This window comes from Phytophthora ramorum (assembly GCF_020800215.1).
Source record: "Phytophthora ramorum isolate Pr-102 chromosome Unknown Phyram_PR-102_s0006, whole genome shotgun sequence".
NCBI classification, from domain to species: Eukaryota; Oomycota; class Peronosporomycetes; order Peronosporales; family Peronosporaceae; genus Phytophthora; species Phytophthora ramorum.
In genome coordinates, this window is record NW_027150652.1 from 1,673,997 (window position 1) to 1,690,756 (window position 16,760).

General features: G+C 56.8%; 6 protein-coding genes across 6 annotated transcripts; 4 read left to right on the forward strand and 2 right to left on the reverse strand.

The window, feature by feature from the left end:
- Nucleotides 1-2,707: 2,707 nt before the first annotated feature.
- On the forward strand, nucleotides 2,708-4,504 carry KRP23_7406 (uncharacterized protein; the record flags this gene model as incomplete). The annotated part of the gene is made up of 7 exons (XM_067892717.1): nucleotides 2,708-3,067; nucleotides 3,139-3,219; nucleotides 3,290-3,535; nucleotides 3,599-3,677; nucleotides 3,748-3,902; nucleotides 3,973-4,167; nucleotides 4,238-4,504. The coding sequence occupies 7 exons, from the start codon at nucleotides 2,708-2,710 to the stop codon at nucleotides 4,502-4,504; spliced, it is 1,383 nt and encodes a 460-aa protein (XP_067744570.1).
- A 373-nt stretch (nucleotides 4,505-4,877) lies between these two features.
- On the reverse strand, nucleotides 4,878-5,188 carry KRP23_7407 (uncharacterized protein; the record flags this gene model as incomplete). The annotated part of the gene is made up of 2 exons (XM_067892718.1): nucleotides 4,878-5,086; nucleotides 5,176-5,188. 2 exons carry the CDS (start codon nucleotides 5,186-5,188, stop codon nucleotides 4,878-4,880), a joined length of 222 nt encoding a protein of 73 aa, XP_067744571.1.
- Nucleotides 5,189-5,690: 502 nt separating this feature from the next.
- On the forward strand, nucleotides 5,691-6,383 carry KRP23_7408 (Hematopoietic prostaglandin D synthase; the record flags this gene model as incomplete). The annotated part of the gene is made up of 1 exon (XM_067892719.1): nucleotides 5,691-6,383. One exon carries the CDS (start codon nucleotides 5,691-5,693, stop codon nucleotides 6,381-6,383), a length of 693 nt encoding a protein of 230 aa, XP_067744572.1.
- A 288-nt stretch (nucleotides 6,384-6,671) lies between these two features.
- KRP23_7409 (Hematopoietic prostaglandin D synthase) lies at nucleotides 6,672-7,274 on the forward strand (the record flags this gene model as incomplete). The annotated part of the gene is made up of 1 exon (XM_067892720.1): nucleotides 6,672-7,274. One exon carries the CDS (start codon nucleotides 6,672-6,674, stop codon nucleotides 7,272-7,274), a length of 603 nt encoding a protein of 200 aa, XP_067744573.1.
- Nucleotides 7,275-8,135: 861 nt separating this feature from the next.
- KRP23_7410 (Catalase-peroxidase 2) lies at nucleotides 8,136-10,199 on the reverse strand (the record flags this gene model as incomplete). Its single annotated transcript, XM_067892721.1, has 1 exon — nucleotides 8,136-10,199. One exon carries the CDS (start codon nucleotides 10,197-10,199, stop codon nucleotides 8,136-8,138), a length of 2,064 nt encoding a protein of 687 aa, XP_067744574.1.
- A 1,550-nt stretch (nucleotides 10,200-11,749) lies between these two features.
- KRP23_7411 (Catalase-peroxidase 2) lies at nucleotides 11,750-13,843 on the forward strand (the record flags this gene model as incomplete). The annotated part of the gene is made up of 1 exon (XM_067892722.1): nucleotides 11,750-13,843. The coding sequence occupies one exon, from the start codon at nucleotides 11,750-11,752 to the stop codon at nucleotides 13,841-13,843; it is 2,094 nt and encodes a 697-aa protein (XP_067744575.1).
- Between the last annotated feature and the right edge of the window lie 2,917 nt (nucleotides 13,844-16,760).

Here is a 16,760-nt window from a genome sequence, read left to right on the forward strand (position 1 = left end):
ACTTGCATCCCCTGGCAGTCGAGACCCGTATGGCGCCACGATCGGGAGCGGCGGGTGTTGCTGGCGTTGCAGCTTCCCTCGTTGGACTATTAGTCCTGTCCACCGGCATTGCCTGTGGCGGTCCACTGCCCAAAGTGGACGGTGTCTCAACACCTGTTGCAGCTTCCGCTGCAACTACTCCGGCGGCTTCCGTAAGTCGGCGGACGCCATTGCGTCCTGGTAATCCTTTCGGATACCGCGTGTTCTGGCAGAGGTGGGGTCATGACTCACCAATGCTCGGCCAGAAGTTGGGTGGCGGCTAGCCTCGATGGCTTTCCGACACCAATTGCTTCAGGGTGCGTGCGTTCATGGCACGGCGCACCCAAGCGGACACCGTACGTGTCCACGACCACGTACGGGTCGCAGCTGTTCAGGTATGTGAACCTGACAGCAAGGTCTATGCAGACCATTGCCGATGCTCTCTCACAGAGAGTTGGCAATCGCTCCGGTGGCGTACGAAATCATTCGACGCCCCTGGAACTAAGCGTTCCTAGGGATATTAACATCCCCGTACACTCACGTGTACTACCGGCAACCCAGCGTTGGCATCACCGATGCGAGACATAAAGTCTCTCGTAGGCTAAGCCTCCATGGTGTGCGCCACCCGCACACCCGTCACGGAGACTCAACTCTCCCCCCTCTGGGGAATCCGCCATTACTGGTGGCCGGAGTTCCCTCGGCCACCTGGCCGTGGCTTGCGCCAGCGACCGTTAGGCCCTCGGGGTTTGAGGGATGGGTTCTTCTCCACCCCAGTCGAAGGACACACACGTTGGTAGTGTCCTAGTCCGCCGCATTTATAGCAGCGGACCGAGCCAAGCTCAGCAGAGCTCAAGTCCATAGGCTCTTGCTCGTTGTTCGCAACGACAAGTTGCGCAACAACCGGAGTACCAGTCTGCTTATGGCTGTACTCCTCCTAGAGGGCGATCTTAATCGTCTCCTCCATAGTGCATGCACGCGGAATAACTGCGTGCGTGCGGGACCAACTTTCAGACCGTCCATGAAGACCGTCGTTTTGACGTCTTCAGGCAGGGGGTTCCCCACCAACGATGATGCCAACGTGCGCATCTCTTGTACGTACTCGTACAGCTCGCGCTTCCCTTGCTTACAGGCGAGAAAGCGTGAGCGCTGGCGGAACGCATCGTTCGCCGGGAGAAAAGCAGCGCGAAGCCGCTCGCACAACTGTTCCCAGGATGCAAAGCACCCAGGAGACGTCGTCTCCAGCGTGTATGCCCAATTCTTGGCACGACCGCTTAAGTTGGACAACGCGAACGCAACGCGAAGTCCCTGATCCGAGATGAGACCCGCCCTCATGGCGATCTCAACTTCTCGGATCCAGAAGTGTAGGTTTTCACCTTCCTTCTCTTCGAACGCAGGCACAGCCAGCCGCATAGGCTTCGGCTGGACCGGCTTCGGCTCGCCCACAGAGGCCTGCAGGTTTCCCTGCACGTGAGCAATGAGCTCACGCTCATACGTGTCGAACGTGTGCATGCGTTCGACTTGTTCGGCTGGCGTCACCGACGCCAAGCCTCGGAGGACATCCCTCCCAAAGATGCCTCCCATCTTTCGAACGAGCTCAAACTGCGAGTCGTTCAAGTGAGGAAACTCACTTCGTTCCGTAGTGGCTCAGGCTTTGAGACCACAGAGGATTTAGGTAGTCCAATCCTACCCGCGTAGGCGTGGATTGACTACAAGTGCTACCAAGTGTGACGGGGCACACAGCACCTTGCGCAGAGGAAGTGCTGGAGAGCGTAAGCTCTCGGTGAACAACAAGTTCACGGTTCCCGGTCTAAGGGAACCGACTACGACTTAGACGGTAGGTTTAAAGACTAAATATATTTTATAGATGAGCCAAGCTTGATCCTTACAAACTCTAAGTCAACTATAGTAAAAGCTAAACAAGTGCCCAATGGTTGGCTCACCGCCAATCGGTACCACGTACCATGGGCACAAAAGAGAGACATCCCGTCACTCATTATGTAACATGGGTACACTTCGGTGTACCCCGTTACATCTAGGATAGACAAATGTGGTGGGGCGCCTGTTGTTTTGAGTTGGTTTACCCTCTCCGCACTCGTGACGTTAGCATCTCCAACAGCTCAGGATTCTCGAACAGTGCGGATTCGAAGAGAGGGTGTCAAGGGCTGAGGTGCGCCAGAAGAAATGCTGCGTGAAACACTAGTGAAGCCATGACTCAAACATCCGGGGATCCTAGCTCGTCAAAAATGACTGGAGATTGGTCACTGTACCTGGAGAGCAGAGGCTTCACTCGGCGCCGCGATTGCGTCTCAGAGAGTCGCTCAATAGAGCCAATGCGCGCAACAAACGACGTATAAATGGCTCCAGGCGAATATAATAGGAGCTACGTCACGAATCTACGTAGGAGTTCAGGCACGCCGCACGGAATCTTGCGCACACTGTGTTCTCTCGAATCCTCTATGCTTTGCGCTTCAGTTCTCCAAGCTCGTTTGTTGTGATCCCTCCATCGCCAATCGAATTTCTTGAAGAACACAAATTCACGTTTTTTTCAGGTGCAGCAGAATACTGCAAATTTGTACTTCGAAGTACGTTGTTCACGAAAGGGTTAGTTTTTATGTGATCAAAAATCAATTGGGCATATTTTCTTGCTTTTATTTTTGGCTCGGAATTTAAGCCCGAAATCAGAGTCGCGATGAATCGCTTGAGAGACGCGAGCGGCGACGCTGCACAGAGCGAACCACCTCCGCTGACGTCCAAGGACCTTCTCATTGGCCACATCAAGCAGAACTTCGACCTGGAGACGCAGAGATATCAGCAGCGAAACAGCAATGAAGCCCACGAAGAGCAGAAGGACGCAGGCCAGGCGCAGGATCAAATGCGTCGACTCAAGCGACGGTGCGCCAGGTTGGAGCGGAAACTGCAGGAGAAGGAGGCAGAGATCCACGCTCTGCAGGACCAAGAGCAGTTGCGCTTCCCGTTGCTGATGCACGAGACCATGCGCAGTCTGCGTTCGCTGGAGAATAACCAGTCCGACTGCGCTGCGAACGCTTTGGTAGACTGCTGCTGTGTGTTGTTTTGTTGAATGTGACGGTGGGTTGACCATTGTCTTGGACATCTCTGTAGCCGCTCTCGCACTCTGTGATAAGTGGCATGGCCCACGAGAGGCAAGACGTTGACGCTCGCATCCATGAATACGAGCGGCAGGTGAATTGCGTACAGTTCGCTGCGGTGCTATTGGGAAGTTGATCGTGACTGGTACTTGGTGTTTGTGCAGATTGCTGAGCTGTACGAAGAGAACCAGCAGGAGAAACTCAAGAATGAAATGCTGAGCGAGTGCCTACGCGACCAAAAGCACGCCAAAGCAAAACTGATGAAGGTGTGCAAACATATGAAGCAACAACTTCAGGCCGTGAAGGATAGCGGGTTAAGCCAGATGCTGGTGGATATCGAGGCAAGGTGCGATGCGTTGGAGAAAGAGAAAACCCAACTGGTGAAAGATCTGGTGGAAGAACGCTCTCTGGTAAGGTTTTGTCGTACTCTCTGTATCAGTTGGTTTTAATGTATTCAATCTGTCCCTGATCAGAGCCAGAAGCAAGAAACCGAGCAGAAAGACCTGATCAAACAACTTGAAGATTTGATTGTGGAGTCTGCGAAGTGGGATGGTAGGCACAATTGGTTTCTCTCATAGTGTATCTCTTGACACGATATCGTCTGCGTTTGAAAAAAAAAAAGAAATTGTTGATAGGAAAAACGAAAACCTACAGCAAGCACGGGCTCAAATTTGCGAGCAACAACTAACAATTGAAAACATGAAAACCGACTTGAAGCTTGCGGGTCAGCGAACAGCGCATTCCCAAGAACATTGTCTCGAAGATGACCAACAAGAGGTAGAGTGCAAATGTGCATGTACGCTATTATCTGCTTCTCATGAGGTATTGACTATGCTCGCTTGCTCAGATTGAACGGCTCCAGCGTACTATCAGCTTGGAACGAGCCAAGTATGAGAACGCTCTGAAACGTCTCGCCACGGTCACAGCAGAAAATGATATCTTTCGCGAGCAGCTCGCTACCCGAAACAAAAAAGTTGTGTTCCGAGATGCAACATGCTTAACATGTGTAGATCACGACACGCACGATCAAATGCTGCTCCAGGTGCGTGTGACTTGAGGCCTGCTCTGCTCTTGTGAATAGCACTTACGTGTTCTGCCCGATGTAACACCAGGTTCGATTCATCAAGTGTAAGCTGCGCGCACTGAAGGACCTGGTGCAAATGTATGAAGAAACAAATTCCATCGACATCAACTTGCTCGACGAGGAAAATTGTTTTCAGGGCGAAGACATTCCAGAAACTGCAGTGCGATTTGGTTCAAGTTGCACGATGGAGCTTTCTGAAAGTGTATTGGAGGCAGTCCATTATTTATCTGAACTGCAGCAAACAGTTGAGGACGTGTGCGCTCGTTTGATGGGTCGCACTTGTGCGTTGCAGTGATTTGTGTACTTGAAGGTGTTCAGTATCTTTGTAGGATGGATGTAATATCATACTATGTGCGTGTCGATAGTGCTTTATTTTAGTCAGTCTCAGCAATGTGATAAATACATGTTCATGGCTAAAATATAACAGTAGAATACGTGTACTCCTTCTTAGTAATTCCCTGATGGAACTCCAACACACACTCAAGCGACCAATCCGCACCGCCGGACAGACTTACGCAGAGTACTTCTGCAGATAAGCGGCAATCTCCGGGTTCGTCTTCACGCGGTTCGAAATGGCCTGAGCTCCGGGTACGGGGCGGCGGAGGAACCGGGAATGAACTTGCGCAGAGAGTTCTAGATCAGATCGAAAAGCTGCATTTCATCGGACATCAGGTTGCTGCCCATGAAGTAGTCACCACCTTGATCATTGGCGTGGTCTTGCCAAACTTCTGAGGAAGCGACCCCATCAGGAGGCTCGCGGTCTTTTCAAACTTCTTAGACTCGCCCTTCTCGTGGAAGCAAATGCAAATGTAGTCCTCGAACAGCTCGCACTGCATCTCGGAGATCATCTCCACGCGCAGGCACTCAATCGAGTCCTCTGGGTAGAGACTGCCCAGCTTAGCGGCGTACCAGACGATGGGCGTAATTTGGCAGTAGGTACCCTGGCGTCCAGGGGCAGCATCTTACCTAGCGGAGTCATGGGCTTCAACGCACACCCAATCCGCAAAAGTGACGCGCAAACGGCACCTTGCCGTACGTGACCACGAGGCGTAAGAGCTCACCGCGGGCAAATAGGTGGGGTCATTGTTTCTCGAGGTCGTCAAAAAAGAAACGATGCAGGAAGGCGGAGCTGGCAGTCGTTGCCGACGGGAACGACTGGAAGTCAGACAAAGGCTCGCGATCCCGCCGTTGCAGATCGCAATCACATCATTTCTGACGGATACCGTCGCAGTGCAACTTTAGTCCAAGACGTCAACCAAGCCCAACAATAGGAGTGTCTTACTGCTGGAGGGAGGCAAACCTCCACCTACTGCAGCTCCAGTTCGTATGCCTTGACCAACTTAGTATACAACACGTACAAGTCGTGATCTTTCACTTTCCAATTTATGGGACTCAAGATCAACTGTCCCGTACAAATACTTATGATTGCGTATTTGTCCTTTTTCGCGAAAAGATCTGCATTTGCCAAAAAGACAGGAAGGATGAACCAGTTCGGCCTCGTGGCCGTGACCGCCGTGCTGGTAGCGCTCTACCACAACTACCTGGCCCCGCAGCCGACAGTGTACATGGCGCCCTCGCAGCTCAAGATCACGTACTTCGCCGGCGCCGGCCGCGCTGAGCTCTCGCGCCTCATTCTGTCCGCCGGCAACGTCTCGTTCGAGGACGAGCGTCTGGACCGTGAGGCCTTCCTTGCACTCAAGCCCTCGTTACCTCTGGGCCAAGTGCCCGTGCTGGAGGTGGACGGTACGACGTACAGCCAGAGTATGGCCATCGCCCGCTACGCTGCCAAGCTCTCGGGCCTGTACCCGCAGGACCCGGCCCAGTGTCTGCGCATTGACATGGTGTCCGAGTCGCTCATCGACGTCAAGACGCTCGTCTCGGAGATCACATACCGTGCGCCGGACGAGGCCACCAAGGCTGAGAAGACCCAGAAGTTGCTGGAAGAGAGCGTGCCGAAGACCCTGAACCTGCTCGAGGGGTTCGTGCAGCCAGGCCCCTTCTTCCTGGGCGGCACGATGACGTACGCAGACCTACAGCTCTTCGACCTGGTGAAGAACGGACTCGGCAACTTTGCCGGGTTCTCGCTGGACAAGTATCCGAAGCTGACGGGTCTAGTGGCCAAGGTGGAAACCAACACCAACGTGGCCGCCTACTTGGCCAAACACCAGAAGTAAAACAAACGAGAGGAGAGAGTCACGTAAGCCTAGATGTTGAAGACCAATCCATTGCAATCTACAAATTTTGTAGGCTGCCTGTTACAGGTCCTGTACGTTAGCCGTTGGTCCGTTATGGGACGGCGCAAATCGCGGCAGTTGATTCTTACGCAATCTTGCAACGACTTCGGCGCAGATTCATCATCCTGCGTGTGAGCTCCACGTGGTGGAGCCATCATTGGGCTGCGCCTCTCCATTTGATCTCATTCCCGAATTCACTCCGCTCCACTCAAGACCCGAACCACCACGATGTCCCAGCCCCAGCTCAAGCTCACCTACTTCGACGGCAAGGGACGCGCTGAGCTCACGCGCATGCTCTTCCACTACGGCGGCGTGGCGTTCACGGACGAGCGCGTGGCCCACGCTGACTTTGCGGCACTCAAGCCGGCGCTTCCTTTCGGGCAAGTGCCCGTGCTGGGGGTGGACGGCACCACGTACAGCCAGAGTATGGCCATCGCTTGCTACGCTGCCAAACTTTCGGGCCTGTACCCGAGCGACCCCGTGGAAGCTCTGAAGGCCGACATGTTCTCATGCTCGCTCGTCGACCTGGAGGGCCCCTTCATTGACTTCATGTTCAAGACCCAGGACGAGGCCGAGAAGGCCCAGAAGAAGAAGGTGTTCATCGAGGAGGCCGTGCCCAAGCTCCTTGCCGCGCTCGAGAAGCTCGTGGCCGGCAAGTTCATCCTCGGTGACAAGCTCTCGTTCGCTGACCTGCAGTTCCTCGACTTCGTGGACAACAAGATGAAGTGGGCCTTCCCAGACTTCACGGTCGACTCGTTCTCCAAGCTCGCCGCGCTGCTGAACAACGTCAAGGCGGAGCCCAAGATCGCCGCGTACTTGTCGAAGCAGTAGATTATGCGGACAGCAGTAAAAGAAAAAAACGCAATCGCTCAACCTTTCAACATTATATTGCCTCAGCCTGCGCACGCCAAAGCCAGCTTTTCATGAGGTAGCATGCAGGATCCACCACCGGCAGATGCCGGTGGTGGAGATCGAAGCATCCTTTTGCTAGTCGTGCCATATCCCACTTGCAGTAAACCGAGGCGATTACGCGGCTCGCGGCATCCAGCGATCGTTCCAGGCTACCAGTTAGTGTATTGCTATCTTATCTCCGCGACCAGCTCTACGACTCGACCTTGCGTAGTTTGAAACCAAGGGCCGCTGAATGCTCGTTCACTTGCACTACTCGGGCGTGTCATTCGAAGACACGAGTGTCCAACTTTGCAATTTTGCGCGGTATAGCCGGCTTGAGCGCTGCGGGTAGTATATTCGAGCACATTCATTTCCTTGTGCAAGACTCTGGCCCCAAGGTGATATTTCCTAAATGCCATGGACTCGTGTTATGGGCGCCGGGTCCCAAAAGTTTGGCGCTAACCAGCACCAACGTTTGTTGTTGGAGGCAATTCATCCTCAAACCCAGACAAGCTGTAGATGTGGAGAATGAGATCCTGGGGCATTCCCAAGCTACCCGCAGTGGGCTCAACGTCAAAGTCGACCCCAATATTGCCACGACCAGCAAACTCAGCGACGAGTTGCCGTGAACATCTACTCCCGATAACAAGAGATGCTCGGAAAAATGATGTAAGGCATTCGCAAGTGAAGACAGCACTCCCGAGTTGAGCATACAACATTGATTTATTAATCTACCGCGTTTGCGCTACGGTGTGTACCCAGTGCCAACTCCTCATCGACAACGAAGTACGCGACGTTTGCTTAGTAGCTGGTCGCGTTGAAGTGGTCGGCCGCCATGACCTTGGCCCAGGCCGAAGAGAACACAGCCTTGAAGACGTTCTCCTCCGAGGCGAACAGCTGCACCGCCTCCTTCAGCTCGGGAGCCGCCAGCAGCGCCAGGTCCGTGTCCAGCATGAACACGTTCTTGCCCTCCGCCTGGTACTCCGCCGCAGACACCTCCGTCCACGTCTCGTTCAGGAGCACCTGGAAGTACTCGTTTGAGAGCGTGAGCGAGTTGTTGCTGTACGAGCCGCTATAGCCCAGCGCCTTCTGCTGCTCCACGCTGCGCGGACGGCCAGCCAGGGCCACTGCCTCGTACGGCGACACACCCAGGATCCTGATGTTGTCGCGCACGGCGATCAGCGTCGTGTTGTAGTACTCGCGCGGCGCCAAAATCTCGTCGCCGTTGCCGTTCTCAGCGTCCGTGCGGCCGCCCAGGAAGTCGATGGTCACGTTGCCGGCGTCCTCCAGAGCCACCTGGCCCGCCAGCACGATCAGGTCGGCCGTCGACAGCGTCGGGTACGACTCCTTCACGGGCTCCAGCGCGGAGATGATCTTGTCCACGCCAGCGTTCACCGGCCAGTCCTTCTGCGGCGAGAAGCGGATCTTGGCGCCGTTGCAGCCGCCCGCGTAGTCCGTGATGCGGAACGTCGACGCGCACTGCCACGCGGCGTGCACGAACAGAGCGCCGTTGTACGGCGTGCCGTCGCTGCTCGAGTCGCTCGTGAGACCGTCCACCGACTTGGTCAGCAGCGAGCGGATGTCCGAGCGCACGGCGTCAAAGTCCGGCAGGCTACCAGGCGTCGCCGGCAGCGGGTTCTGGAACGGCTGAGCAGGAGGCACATCGTTGCCGCGGCAGCGAGCCACGGGGCCCAGATCGCGCGACATCAGCTTGTACCACGCGTGCGAGAACTCCTCGTTCAGAGCGGTCAGGTTGGACGCGAACTCGAGCGAGATGTTGTGGTAGCTCGCGTCGTGCAGCAGCGCGATATCGGCCGTCAGCATGCGCACGGGCGGCGTCGTGTCCGGCACGGGGCGCCACTGCACGTGGCCACCCGGGCCGTCGAACTTCTCCCATTCCAGGCCGGTGAGGCCCTTGAAGTAGCCGTTGCCCCACTGCGTGGGCGTGAACGACCACGCGCCCTCGAAGCCGCTCGTGAAGGTGTTGTTGCCCTTGCCCTTCATGGCGCCCTCGCCGCAGGTGCCCGGCCACGGGCTCAATGGGTCCTGCGTCGGATCGGGGCCGGGGCCCGTCGGGCACGCGCCGTGCGTCTTACCGAAGGCGTGGCCGCCGCCGATGAGCGCCACCGTCTCGCGGTCGTTCATGCCCATGCGCTCGAATGTGTCGCGCACGTCGTGCACCGACAGCGCAGGGTCGGGCACGCCCATCGGGCCCTCCGGGTTCACGTAGATGAGGCCCATGGTGGTGGGCCCCAGCGGCTCCTTGCACTGGCCATCCACGGCGCACGGCGCCACGCTCTCCTGCTCGGGCGTCGGTCCCAGCTGCAGGCTGCTCGTCCCGTCGGCGTCGTCGCGGCGGCCACCGCAGAAGCCCAGCACGGGGCCACCCATGCTCTCGATGGCCACGTCACCCGACAGCACGATGAGGTCGCCCCACGACAGCGCGTCGCCGTACTTGAGCTTGATGGGCTCCAGCAGGTCCAGCGCCTTGTCCAGGTTGGTGTTGTCGGCCCAGCTGCGCTCCGGGTTGAAGCGGATGCGACCGCCGTCACAGCCACCGCGGCCGTCGGCGCGGCGGTACGACCCGTTGCAGTGCCACGCCAGGCGGATGAAGAGGCCGCCGTAGTGGCCGAAGTCGGCGGGCCAGAAGTCCTGCGAGTCCGTCATCAAGTGCAGCAGGTCCTCCTTCACGAGCGCGTAGTCGATCACATCGCAGCTCTGCGCGGCGTAGAGCTCGCTCGAGATCTGGCGGTCCTGCTGGTGCACGGCGGCGACCGAGTCGTAGCCGAACGGACAGCTGCCGGCGTTGGCGCCGCTGGACAGGCCGGCGAGCGCGGCGACGAAGGCGACGAGGCGGACGTTCATCGTTGGAAAGACGTGCGGCCTCCGAGGTGAAACGAATTGTGAATGCTTGGTGATGAGGACAGCAACGAGAAGTCACTGCACGCCGTCTTTTAGTACATGCAGATCGGCGTCAGTCGGGAGCTCCGGACCGATGCGGGGCCCAATTGGTAGGACAGACTACATCAACGAAACTCAGTGGTCGGACAACGGCTTTCGATGGGGGCATTGAAGCGCGAGTGCTGGAAAACATTTCAGGATGGGAATCGAGGATACGAACTACATGTAGGTGAAAAAAAGCGAATCCTAGGATACGACATGGACCCACGGAATTGTGCGGAGAATCGCTGGATACACCAACAAGGTTTTGCTATGAAGCATTAGCTCAGCGACGAAGACAGTGCCTAGGTGGTCCAAGCCACACACAACATATTGCAATCGCACCGGGATGAAACAAGAGTTCGTTCGATTGACTATCCGCATAGCCTCAGGTGCGTCGATGGCATGGAGAGCAACCGATCTTCATGCGGTTGCACAAGCGCTCGACGAGTACTGTACCATGGTAGGTAGCCTGCAGTGTAGGGTTTCAATAGCCACAGGATTCCCGATCCCCTTGGCGCATTGCTCTTCCTCTCGCCGTTGCTTTCCCTCGATAGGAACCGTACAACCAAGCTATATTATACTTGCAATGCCCCGGCGTATATTGCTGGTGTAACGGTGACTCGAACGCCATCAGCGCCCGGACTGCGGCTGGGTTCACATCGGTATGATACAAAGAAAACCACCAGGCGCGGACGCCCAAGGTTCCCGAAGTATTTAGCGCAATACAATAGAGTCCAACAAGTTGGTGCATCGTGGGGCGACGACCGTTCCGGGGTCTACATGTAGTTGTGGCGTGATTCCGACGGGTACAGCATCGGAACGCAGAGTACGGAATCTCGATTCCGTACAGGGAATCAATCCACTCACGCAGATTATCTGCACCGCGTTCCGTCAAGCGCAGCGGATACTTTTGGCCATCTATGGTGGCACTTGATAAAGCGCAATTGCTCGCTGGAATGACCACAGGCGACCCCTCCCCCCCCCCCCTTGATTGCAGGCTACCCTGACTACAGTTCCTTGAGTGAAGGCTGCCAGTGCCAGGAGCACGACACGCGCGCCGTTTGCTGTACGAACGGCTAGTGAAAGGATGAACGGTGAACTTACTATAAGGCAGGCTGGCAAAAGGCTGCAGTCTGTAGCGCAGTGGTCATCTGTACATTTTTCACAGAGTCATCATCCTCCTATCATGGAGCACGCGGTTGTGGGAATCGCGCGCTTGTAATCAGCGACACTCGCCAAATTAAAAGTTGGCGTCGGAGTCGTCCTTCGTTCCGTGGGTCCATGTCTTATCTTCGCTCTGGATTTCCCCGTTCGCCTGGCCTGCATGTGACTCATCACTTTAGTCTGCATGCTGATGACACACCTTGCACTACCCGGATGGTTGCACCGCCTTTGAGGTGCCAACAAGCTTCAATCGACCGCACCTCCACTCACAATTCGTTTCACCTCGGAGGCCGCACGTCTTTCCAACGATGAACGTCCGCCTCGTCGCCTTCGTCGCCGCGCTCGCCGGCCTGTCCAGCGGCGCCAACGCCGGCAGCTGTCCGTTCGGCTACGACTCGGTCGCCGCCGTGCACCAGCAGGACCGCCAGATCTCGAGCGAGCTCTACGCCGCGCAGAGCTGCGATGTGATCGACTACGCGCTCGTGAAGGAGGACCTGCTGCACTTGATGACGGACTCGCAGGACTTCTGGCCCGCCGACTTCGGCCACTACGGCGGCCTCTTCATCCGCCTGGCGTGGCACTGCAACGGGTCGTACCGCCGCGCCGACGGCCGCGGTGGCTGTGACGGCGGTCGCATCCGCTTCAACCCGGAGCGCAGCTGGGCCGACAACACCAACCTGGACAAGGCGCTGGACCTGCTGGAGCCCATCAAGCTCAAGTACGGCGACGCGCTGTCGTGGGGCGACCTCATCGTGCTGTCGGGTGACGTGGCCATCGAGAGCATGGGTGGCCCCGTGCTGGGCTTCTGCGGTGGCCGCCGCGACGACGCCGACGGGACGAGCAGCCTGCAGCTGGGACCGACGCCCGAGCAGGAGAGCGTGGCGCCGTGCGCCGTGGATGGCCAGTGCAAGGAGCCGCTGGGGCCCACCACCATGGGCCTCATCTACGTGAACCCGGAGGGCCCGATGGGCGTGCCCGACCCTGCGCTGTCGGTGCACGACGTGCGCGACACATTCGAGCGCATGGGCATGAACGACCGCGAGACGGTGGCGCTCATCGGCGGCGGCCACGCCTTCGGTAAGACGCACGGCGCGTGCCCGACGGGCCCCGGCCCCGATCCGACGCAGGACCCATTGAGCCCGTGGCCGGGCACCTGCGGCGAGGGCGCCATGAAGGGCAAGGGCAACAACACCTTCACGAGCGGCTTCGAGGGCGCGTGGTCGTTCACGCCCACGCAGTGGGGCAACGGCTACTTCAAGGGCCTCACCGGCCTGGAATGGGAGAAGTTCGACGGCCCGGGTGGCCACGTGCAGTGGCGCCCCGTGCCGGACACGACGCCGCCCGTGCGCATGCTGACGGCCGATATCGCGCTGCTGCACGACGCGAGCTACCACAACATCTCGCTCGAGTTCGCGTCCAACCTGACCGCTCTGAACGAGGAGTTCTCGCACGCGTGGTACAAGCTGATGTCGCGCGATCTGGGCCCCGTGGCTCGCTGCCGCGGCAACGATGTGCCTCCTGCTCAGCCGTTCCAGAACCCGCTGCCGGCGACGCCTGGTAGCCTGCCGGACTTTGACGCCGTGCGCTCGGACATCCGCTCGCTGCTGACCAAGTCGGTGGACGGTCTCACGAGCGACTCGAGCAGCGACGGCACGCCGTACAACGGCGCTCTGTTCGTGCACGCCGCGTGGCAGTGCGCGTCGACGTTCCGCATCACGGACTACGCGGGCGGCTGCAACGGCGCCAAGATCCGCTTCTCGCCGCAGAAGGACTGGCCGGTGAACGCTGGCGTGGACAAGATCATCTCCGCGCTGGAGCCCGTGAAGGAGTCGTACCCGACGCTGTCGACGGCCGACCTGATCGTGCTGGCGGGCCAGGTGGCTCTGGAGGACGCCGGCAACGTGACCATCGACTTCCTGGGCGGCCGCACGGACGCTGAGAACGGCAACGGCGACGAGATTTTGGCGCCGCGCGAGTACTACAACACGACGCTGATCGCCGTGCGCGACAACATCAGGATCCTGGGTGTGTCGCCGTACGAGGCAGTGGCCCTGGCTGGCCGTCCGCGCAGCGTGGAGCAGCAGAAGGCGCTGGGCTATAGCGGCTCGTACAGCAACAACTCGCTCACGCTCTCAAACGAGTACTTCCAGGTGCTCCTGAACGAGACGTGGACGGAGGTGTCTGCGGCGGAGTACCAGGCGGAGGGCAAGAACGTGTTCATGCTGGACACGGACCTGGCGCTGCTGGCGGCTCCCGAGCTGAAGGAGGCGGTGCAGCTGTTCGCCTCGGAGGAGAACGTCTTCAAGGCTGTGTTCTCTTCGGCCTGGGCCAAGGTCATGGCGGCCCGACCACTTCAACGCGACCAGCTACTAAGCAAACGTCGCGTACTTCGTTGTCGATGAGGAGTTGGCACTGGGTACACACCGTAGCGCAAACGCGGTAGATTAATAAATCAATGTTGTATGCTCAACTCGGGAGTGCTGTCTTCACTTGCGAATGCCTTACATCATTTTTCCGAGCATCTCTTGTTATCGGGAGTAGATGTTCACGGCAACTCGTCGCTGAGTTTGCTGGTCGTGGCAATATTGGGGTCGACTTTGACGTTGAGCCCACTGCGGGTAGCTTGGGAATGCCCCAGGATCTCATTCTCCACATCTACAGCTTGTCTGGGTTTGAGGATGCATTGCCTCCAACAACAAACGTTGGTGCTGGTTAGCGTCAAACAGGTGTCAGTCTGGTGTTTGAACTCCAAAGTCATGATCTCGTTCTTCACAAGGCCAACACGCGCCCATTGACACACGACGGCTTGTGTCCGAGGATGCATGTATCAGATTAGATACCCAATAGGGATAGGAATCAGGTAGTACCTTTAATTGGTATGCAGAATATCCAGTGCAGACGTAGGAGAGGCTGTGGCTCCATCCTCTCCGAACTGCAGGGAGGGCAGCACTTTGCATTCCGCGCCCGACCCCAAACAAGCCCCTCGCACGCACAAGTTGATTCAATGCACTTGCGGTTTATCCAGATGCAACCTGAAACTCTGAGTCCATATCTCTGAACGGGTTTAATCACGTCTGCCCGCCGACGGAATCGTACTGTTTTGTGCTTGCCGCGGTGGACTTCCAGTAGTCCTCTTTGTTACAATTTCAACACACTGTGGGCCACTGCAAAGTAGCCGGAACTCTCGTCCCTATATATTCAACTCAACTCAACCTCAACTCATACTTCGCCCTATTCCGTATGTGTACTCGTACACGTACACGTACCCGAACTCGAACACGGAAGGCGTGGATTCCCCGTCACGTCTCCGATATCAAACCCGTTCACGTACACGCCTACTAGTCGAACACGGAGGTCGTGAATTCCCCGTCACGTCCCCGCTATCGCCTTGTACTCACACAAGAACCTGAACTCGTACAACTCAAATCCAGAAGTGAGCGCCATCTCACTTGACCACAGCGGTTCGACCTCCTATCCACTCGTTCTTCGCGCCTGTTCGTGGACTCGCCACCGTCCCACAAAGCGACCCTCTGTGCCAAAGATCTCACTTGTGTGGCTCTCGACTCTCGTAGCATCTGGATCTCGGTGACCACTCACGCCCTCGATGTACCCATCGACTTTTAGCCCACGTCCTGCTTCGCCATGTGCTGCCACCATGCCCCTCCGCTGTTCGACAGTGCGCGCCGAAATTATAGCCGCACCGGACAAGCGGAGCTCTTGCGCCGGGAACTGAGAACTTCCTGCAAACTGAGTGCTCCGAGGCCGTCGTAAAGGAATAGAAAACTTATGCAGCAAGCGAAGTTGAAAAAGACCAAGATGGCTTGGAGCCAGGAAGCAAAATCTGGTTTCAGGTCGGGTCAGAAGTATAGCCGCACTTGGAGGCTCTACATGCAAACGGCTCTAGTAACCTGTCTTGGCTCTTTTTAACAGCCGTGTCGCTTCCAGACGCTTCGGGACGCTTCGCACTAACTTCTTAACATACGCAGGATCAATGCGAGACCATTCCAACTTGATCTGTCTGATCAAGTCGGCAGGCTTGTCAAATTGGCGCCCGTTGGCGTACACCCGGCGAGCCAGGAGCCCCCACATGTTCTCTATGATGTTCAGATCGGGGCTCTTGGCAGGCCACGGCAGCGTTTCGATGTTATGGGTGGCTAGGAAGCCCTTGGTGAGCCTCGAGACATGTATGGACGCGTTATCCTGCTGGAAAATTGGGGTCAAATTGCCCAATTTTGACCCCAGTTCTCGAAGGCAAGGAAGCATGCTGGAGGTCAGCGTCTCGGTGTACTTGACAGAGTTCTGCTTCCCCTTCAGGAAGAGCAGCTCGGTGTTGCCATGCCAGCTCACCCCCGCCCAAATCATGACGCTTCCACCACCGTTGACCCGCTTCGACATGAGTTTGGTTCTGCTCGCAAGTCGTGCCAGTAGAATCTAAACCCATCCGGGCCATCTAAGTTGAACTTCTTCTCATCCGTGAACAGCACGCGTCTCCAAAAGACCCTTTTACCGGCGTAACGCTCCGCAAAAGCGACTCTAGCCTTCTTATGATGCGGCTTGATGGCAAGGGTGAGTTTTCTCTTCGCGTACGTGACGTAGCGGCTGCTACGCAGTACGCGGAGTACCGTAGACTTGCTTGGTTTCGATGGTAGCAGTCCTGCGATCTCTTGGGCGAACAGGTTTCGGGCAATTGCCAGTCGAATGACGCACCTGGCCTCCCGGCCAACTATTTTCGGCCTTCTTCCTGTCCTCTTCGTCACCGACGACGCCTTCCCGCGCTTCAAATAATTCCTTATAGCCTTCTCGTCGCGCCCGATGAGCCTCCCGATCTCTCGGTTGCTTTTCCCGCTTCTGAAGTGTGTGTTTATCTTCATGCACTCCTCCTCGGTTAGCTGCTTGCCTCGTGGCATCGTTTCCAGCTTCCCCGAACGGATTCTAAAAGGTCTTTCACAAAGCTGTCCACAGGTCTCATTTATTACGTTTAATAGCCCTTCAATTTTGTTTATTACTCCACTGAGCATTATAATACCAAGTGCGGCTATACTTCTGACCCGACCTGAAACCAGATTTTGCTTCCTGGCTCCAAGCCATCTTGGTCTTTTTCAACTTCGCTTGCTGCATAAGTTTTCTATTCCTTTACGACGGCCTCGGAGCACTCAGTTTGCAGGAAGTTCTCAGTTCCCGGCGCAAGAGCTCCGCTTGTCTGGTGCGGCTATAATTTCGGCGCGCACAGTACCTCATTACACAAGTGTGCAAGTTGAAGTTCCGCGTACAGTATGTATTCTTCTAATTTCGTTCCAAAACGGTGCTTCAATAAAGTGC